The following is a 7498-nucleotide window of genomic DNA, read 5'->3' on the forward strand; positions in this document are numbered from 1 at the left end:
GTTTAAGCTGTGGCCTCAGAGCTTCCATTCTACTATTTTTGGAAAAGTAGTTAATACTATAAAATTTTAAATTGTTTAAATTACAAATTTATCCTATAATTTGAAAAAGTTGAATTTAATATTTAAAATTAAAATTTGATTTTTATAGTTTGATAAAACTTATAAATAGTTCTTGATAAAACCCACTTATCTTTGTGAGAAAAATTATTTGCGAAAATTTTATCATAAGACTAAATTCTAGTTATATGCCATAAATCAACACTCAATTTACTTATTCGAATCACTGGACCAAATTTATAGTTTATCTTTTTCATTTTTTATTGCTATCGTAAAGTTAATACTAATTTTATATGTTATTAGATAATATATTAGTTTATTTTACGAACCCAGGAAATCTTTTCAATTAAAACAACCCTTTTATAGACCGTCATTAATAGCCCTTTTGGAATGACGCGTATCCACCTCTTGACCGATTCGTCGGCTTGTCATTTGAAAAGTCGGTTTTCGACTCTCACTTTCAGGCTGTTTTTTCTCCGTCAACGTAGCTGGTGGTCTCCTATGACTCCTCAGTCACCGCCGTTAACGGTTTCCCTCTCCAATTTGTCAACGCCGGCTGCCCATTTCAGAACCCCACCGCCCCATCAATAGATGGAGGAGAAAAATAATTATTTCTGTAACGTAAAAGACAAATTACTTCATTCATAAGGTCATTTTCCTAGCCCACATCACATGACATCCCATTTCCCCTTCTTTTCGAATACAACAAAAAGAAAGAATGATAAATTAATATTTAATAATGCCAACAAACAATGCAATATGAAATGTGAATCGATGGGATCAAAATTGGACCTTTATCGTCTCCTTTTATTAACCCGGAAAAAAAAGAATGTATTTATTTACACTGTAATTTACTAAATGAATAATGAAAAAAGGGATCATTCCTGTGAAAGTAAGCTAAGCTAACGAGAGAAAGAATAAAGCATAATGCAGTTAGAGGATTAAATTTCGATATGGTGCAAAGAAAAAAGGAGGCATTTTAAGATGGTTGGTGGTGCTGCTGCGGGGCTTTTCCTTGCGTTCTACTTGGGGGATTCTAATTGGCCGATGATGACAAAGATTGATTTCAAATGTTGATTCTTCTTCAGGAATAACAATGGCGGAATTGTCTTCAAGATCAAGAGAGTACACCACATCATCCCTGCTCCATCCCCCACTCAGCAAAATCTCACATACTGATGCTCTGAGTTTCTCCATCGTCGGCCCACTCTGTTCCAACCTCCGATCATGGCCGTCCATCATCATCATATCTCTGACATCTTCTTCCCTCCACCCGCCTTCTCGCAACTTCCAAAACACGTCCTCAAGGCATCCGTCCAACCCCATTTCAAATTCCCCTTCGTTCCACCACCCTTCCGTTACCTCACGCCCTACCGCCGCTTTCTTTCCCGAAGCCACGTCCGTCCAGAATTCCACCTCTCGGGCCTCCGTCGCTGCCCAAGCTGGCGAATCGATCATCAAACGGTCCAATCCAGCGTTGCCCAGTTGAGAATATTCATGGGTTTGAAAGAATCCAGCCAAGTCAAAGCTGGAAACACGAATCTCCCCACCGTCGAGGTTAAAAACAGGGTTTCCGGCCATGTTTGGCTCGGAAGGGATGTAACAGTTTTTGTAAATGGGGACAAGAACAGGGGCTCTGTCCAAGAATTGCTTAGCCAGAGCAACGGCATCGTTTGCGTCATCAGGTTGGGTCCCCCAAGATTGACACCAGAATTTTCTTTGAGAAATTTCCTTGAGGAGACAGAATTTGGGGAGATTGATCAAAATGTGAAGCTGTTGAATGGAGGAGGATCGCCAATTGGGGAAACCAGACCCAATTGGGAGACCCTCTTGGAGGATCGAACGGAGGTCCGGTGGGAAAGAGAATCGGAAGGTGGACTCGACGGATGTAAATTCAGGGTCAGAGAGGCCAGGGAGGACGGGAATTTGGACGGATTTGAGATGATCGATGACGGTTTTAGCATAGGCGGCGAAGGAGAAACAGGCTAGTTTTGGCCGGGGAGGCTTGGCGGTGGCGGTGGCCATTAGAGAAGTTATAATAAAGAAAGTGGTAAACTTTGGGTTAATGTAGAGATTTGGAGGTCCGGATTTGGAGGAGAGGCATGGAGTGTGCCTAACAGATTGGACCGAGAAAAGCGTAGGATTTATAAGAATGGCAAGTTCTTATGAATTTATGACTTATGAGAGAGTCCTAATTTGACTCTTCTCGATCTATACAAAACAAGTCTGTACTATGTTATGAATGGTAGGGTTGCGTTAGGGATTCTTTTTTTAAACCAACGAAAAAAATAGATTTTTCTCTCTGACGTTTGATGATCTCAGAGTCAGGGTGCTTCTCTTTGAATTAGACAATTTTGAATCTTTGGTTCTACTTTTCAATCCACACATTCTTCTGGTTGGGCTGTGCCTTATTTTCTTGATGAACCATAGGACTTTAGCAAACTAAGAAAGAGAAAGGTTCCATCTTTTCGTATTTTACAAAATGGGTATTGATAAAAACTTCATTTTTCAAAATGGGTAAAGATAAGATAAGTTCTCTTTCTACAATATGGATATCTATTCAAAGTTTCCTTTTCTAAAAAGGAAACTCCTTTCCAATTCCAATTAAAACCCCTATTTGGGTTTGATGCCATCCAAATATACCACAGTTTTTCCAGAGTGAATTCCAACCATGGGAGAGTTGTTAGCAAGGTAGGACCTAAACGTAGGGTTCGACATGACTTATGATAGACATTTAGAGCAAGACAAATTAAGGCTTTGATTCCAATTGCGAAACATTTCATCCACCATTAATTAAAGTTGTAATTATTTTTTAAACCATAGGAGTTTCCTTCGTTCAAGATTTTAATTAAATTATCCATCGTCATCTTCTATGTAAAATGAATTAGTAAAGAATCTTCCGCCGTATCCGGATCACAGACTCTAGAACTAGACAACCTTTTCCAGAATTCATGTACTTGTGAAAATGACACAATTATTTGATTCCATATTCACATGTAATGCCAAAACTTCGTTGTAATGGTTTTTTCGCCCATCTGTCCAGGTTTTGTGGTATTGCAATTTCAGTCCATCATCCTCCATGCAATATTACTCTCAGAACATTGCAATTTTTATGTGGTAAATTGAACCTTGACATTAATTCAGAACAAAAAGCAAGTCAACACACACAAGTTTCGAGTATGCGCGATTTTTTAATATAAGAAATTTGGGTCAAAGTCATACCATGTTAAGCAAGCTGAATCCGTTCTTCCCTTGTACAAAATTTTGACCAAACCATCTCCATCAAGTGGCAGTAGCTTGCCAAATGGGGCAGAATTATCCAATATCAGTATCATTTGAGTGTAATACCTGTTATTGAAGGTAGAACACATGAACATTTGATCATTTACAACTTACTTTCAACACCAGGAGGAGCCATTTTTTGTTTCAATCTCTTCAGGTCCTGAGCTGAATTCATCAACCATTTCTTCATCCTCCTTTTTGTGTTCTACTGCAGGGAATCCCAATTCAGCTGCTTCGTCCTCGTGTTTAAAGTTCCACCTAGCTATTCCTTGTCTGCTAACATTTCCATTAGTGTAGATTGTTGGGGAGGCTATACTAAAGTTGTTTTGTTCAGAGTCTTCAGAGATGATTCCTAAAGACCATATGAAATTTTCTTTACATGTATTAGTATAACCGGCATCGTTGAGGAACCCTTGGTACGCTGAGATAGAATTAAGCAAGTGATTTTTGAACTGTGATTACCTTCATAATTGGATTTCAATAATGATGATGGCTTGAATTCAATCCCACATGATTGAATTTCAGGGCACTGCTGAAGAACTTGATTGTCTAAAGGGGCAGGCATCTTGAGAGTGCCCTCATTAATCTCCATGCTCCCATTGTTTTGATTGATGGTAGCTGAAATGCCTTCATTCTTGTCTTGCTCTGTAATGTCAAGGGAAGTAAAATCTTTATGTTTATCATTCACCTTATTCAAGCTATCTTTTCCAAGAAAAGTTGGTTTTGCTTCTTCTACTTTTGTCCTTGCAAATGCTGGCTTTCGTCCTCGTGTCCGGGGTTGCAATGGAGGTTGTGAACCAACTGGGGCTATTGCTCGTTTCGACCTGCCTCGCTTTGCTGGCTGTCCCCTCACTGTAATGCCATCATTTCCAACTTCCACAGCAGGTTCATCTGTAGCTGCTGATCTTAAAGATGAAATTTCAACTTCAAGCTTACTCAAGCGGCCCTTGTAGTCTGCTAATTCCCCTTGCAACTCTCCTATCAAACTCCACAACTGTACATTTTCTGCAGACTGCATCAAACGGGAAAAAAAAAATGGAAACCATTACAATAAAATTTGATAACATCATATAAACTTCTCAAATCACCGATTGACCCAAAAACTTAAACTGATGGGTGAAGACAATTTTATTATAATATCTAACCAAACTGAAGAGAAATCTCATGACAAACCTGAGCTTCCCAAAGTCTTTGATGCTTCTGAGAAAGCTTTTCAGGGGGTTTGATGACTCCTCTTAAAAGGGGTTGTCCAGAGGAAGATGTTACACAACTAGGAATTGGCATTGGCCAAGATTGAGAAGAGGCAAAACCACATGATGCTCTTGGATAATTGGACAATCCAGGAAACAGTAATGGTTGTGTTTGACCCCACCAAATTGAGGCATCCCTGGGACCTGTTATTAAGTTCAGACCCAAATTTCAAAACTCAAACTGATCGATGTAAATCGCATTCAATCAAACGTTTGAAAAAACACCCACTATTTGATCAAATAATCTCCACAAAATTACTCTACCAAACAGTCTTGACAGTGAAACTCACCAGGAAAGCCTGAATATGTCGGATAACCAACAGGATAATAGAAATTGGGAGCTTGGGGTTGACATCTCGGCGAAGCTCCGGCGCCAAACGCCACCGGAGCTTGCCAGCTACCTTCAGTCGCTCCAAAGGAAATGCTCGGCTGCGGCTGTACCCAAAAGGGTTGTGAAGAAATGACAAATTGCTGCGGCTGCGGCGGCGGGCTGAGCTGGTGCTGAAGATTAGCCAGGTTTTGCGGCAGCTGAAGCCGCTCATTCACAGCGGCAGGGGCAGTTGACGGAGACTTTTCCCCTGCATGTTGTGGATTGAGTGCCCTTTGAAGAAAAGCAGTGCACTGCTGATTTTGGAGAGGCGCATTCTCTAAAAATTGGCATCCAGATTTGGCGTTTTTTGCTGCATCTGTCCCATCAGACACGCTTTTCTCATTCTTGCCCTTGTAGCAACAGTAGTATTTCTAATTAGCATAATGCAATCTCTAAATACAAGAACAAATTAACCATCTGATCGAAAAAGAAAAGCGAAACCCCACAAACTTTATCGCGATTCAAGTGATGAAATCAATCAAAAGGGGATGGGAGGAATGTAAAAACGAACCAAAAAAACGAAAGCCATTACAGAAAAATAGGAAGAAACATACTGAAAAAACTCCATTGGCTTGGTGTTCAAGATTGGGGGTAGAAGCAAACTTGGGTTGTTCTTCCTTTTCCATTACATTGGAAAAGAAAACAGCTATTGGAAGTTCAGAATCCAAAAAGTTAAAGCAACTTCTCTAGCTTTAAGCAGGCCTATAAGCATCCTATATACAAATGCGTAATGCCATCACTTAAACTGAAAATAAAAAGGAATATGCGAAGGGCTGGAAAGGGAGGGGGTAGCAATTAAAGTTTGAGGCAAATAAAGAGGTTACTGAGAGAAGAACGTGAAGGGAATATATCACAGATTTTATTGTAATTTTTTGTTGCACCAGATTACTTTATGATTAGATTAATGTTAATTAAGTTCAATTAAGGATGGAAATGGAATGCTAATTTTAATTAAATTGTTAAAGCTTGAAACAAAAAAAAGGTAGAAAGGGGAAAAGAATAGCATAGATAGAAGCAGAGGCACGGGATGCATTGAATTGCATACCCATTACAAGTGATTGGCACCTGAAAAAGAAATGTGCGCATTTCTATGATCTGTCTTTTTTTTGTCTCATGTTCCACAAACTTTTAATACTAAAAACCTATTCAATAAAACTTTTTTGAAAATGAATAATAAAAAAATATATATTGATAGACTTTTATGAATATTTATCATATAGATTTTCATAATTTTGTATCATTTTATCGACTTCTATCCAAGAAGATTAAATTTTATAAATAATTTCTCTTATTTTTCTATTTTTGAAAATTCTCTTTTACATATATGTATATATAACATGGGCATAATTTCATTCATATATATTAGAGTTTGATCCATTATAAATTTACATGTTGAACTCAAAAAGATATAGAAGATAAAATACCATTTTAATTATGAACTTTGAAGTTTATTTTACTTTAGTCTTTATACTTTTCCATTAATCATAATATAGTAATTGGTACTAATTTTTTAGATATATTGAAAGGTAATACTAGGTTGCATCTATTTTTGTGCAATTCACTCCAATCACTCAACAATATATACACATACTAAGTTGTATGTTGGAATGACTTGAATTTGTTTGTTGGCATTTCGAACAACCTACGGGAGTCTCGTTGACTGGTCAGCGAGTCGAGGTGTAGGGGCAGCACATCCTAGTGGCCCCCGAAACCTATTCAGAATTCGTATTTAGCATATTTATTTATTGGTAGTTATTTACGATTGACCCTAGGGTTTAGAATAGTGACTATATAAACTCTCTAACCCTAGAGGCGCCGTTTGATGTAATTTTCTGAAAATATTCTCCCTAATAATATTATTCTCCCTCTGTCTGTGGACGTAGCTAACACACCGTTAGTGAACAACGTATATCTGTGTGTCGATCTTCTCTATCTCTACATTTCTTTTGTGTTCTTTAATTGTCGATTTCGTTAACACTGTAGTTGAACAATTGAATAGATTGTACAAAAATAAGAACAATCCAAGATATATATAAGTATTTTTATTTATTGAAAATATGAGAACTAATTTCAGATATTTAAAAGCACATATTCTATTGCAGAATCCAAACCAAAATATTTAATTAACTATATATAATTTGTTTAATAATTAATTGTGTATATTTTTTTGTTTTCTTCTTAATATCTTGATTTTTCTTCTATTTTATATTTCTAGTTCACTCAATTTTTCAATCAAAGTCTTTCTAAACAATTTGTTTATCTTGTAAGTTAATAATTGATGGAGTTAAAAACATGCATGCAGAAGTAATTAGGATCTTAAGCACTTTAATTACATTAATTTAAGGATTAAGCATGCTAGTTCAAAACAAAAAAAAACCAGAGTTTGATGAACAAACCTTAGTGTAGCTCGAAATTGAAGTTGTCCACGACTTTTTTTTTATCACGAACACTTCGTGGACAATCGTTAGAATCTTTCCCACTATTCTCCAGCCTTAAAACGGATTGTGGAATCCAAATATGTGATGAATTTGAAGGAAAA

At 37.3% G+C, this 7498-nt stretch overlaps 2 protein-coding genes across 7 annotated transcripts; both read right to left on the minus strand.

Annotated features, from left to right (window-relative positions):
• Positions 1 to 329: 329 nt before the first annotated feature.
• Positions 330 to 5719, minus strand: LOC120074371 (uncharacterized). 6 transcript variants are annotated; one of them, XR_016528116.1, is made up of 7 exons: positions 5514 to 5719; positions 4880 to 5309; positions 4513 to 4733; positions 3802 to 4351; positions 3454 to 3691; positions 3280 to 3353; positions 330 to 671 (listed from the first exon to the last, which is right to left on the minus strand). XR_016528116.1 is itself a non-coding variant. In XM_090311488.1 (6 exons), exons 1-5 carry the CDS (start codon positions 5583 to 5585, stop codon positions 3456 to 3458), a joined length of 1509 nt encoding a protein of 502 aa, XP_090167614.1. In that variant the 5' UTR covers positions 5586 to 5719; the 3' UTR covers positions 3229 to 3353; positions 3454 to 3455. The 6 variants fall into 6 exon arrangements, 2 of the variants coding, with proteins under 2 accessions (XP_090167614.1, XP_090167613.1); XR_016528118.1 differs by lacking the exon at positions 330 to 671 and adding an exon at positions 835 to 3185; XR_016528115.1 differs by having other exon boundaries at positions 3280 to 3691.
• LOC120074372 (uncharacterized) lies at positions 835 to 2082 on the minus strand. Its single transcript, XM_039027469.2, has one exon. It carries the CDS (start codon positions 2080 to 2082, stop codon positions 991 to 993), a length of 1092 nt encoding a protein of 363 aa, XP_038883397.1. The 3' UTR covers positions 835 to 990.
• Positions 5720 to 7498: the final 1779 nt, after the last annotated feature.

The sequence above is a fragment of the Benincasa hispida genome, chromosome 3 (genome assembly GCF_027475165.1).
Source record: "Benincasa hispida cultivar pf3 chromosome 3, pf3_genome.v1.1, whole genome shotgun sequence".
In the NCBI taxonomy this organism is placed as follows: domain Eukaryota; kingdom Viridiplantae; phylum Streptophyta; class Magnoliopsida; order Cucurbitales; family Cucurbitaceae; genus Benincasa; species Benincasa hispida.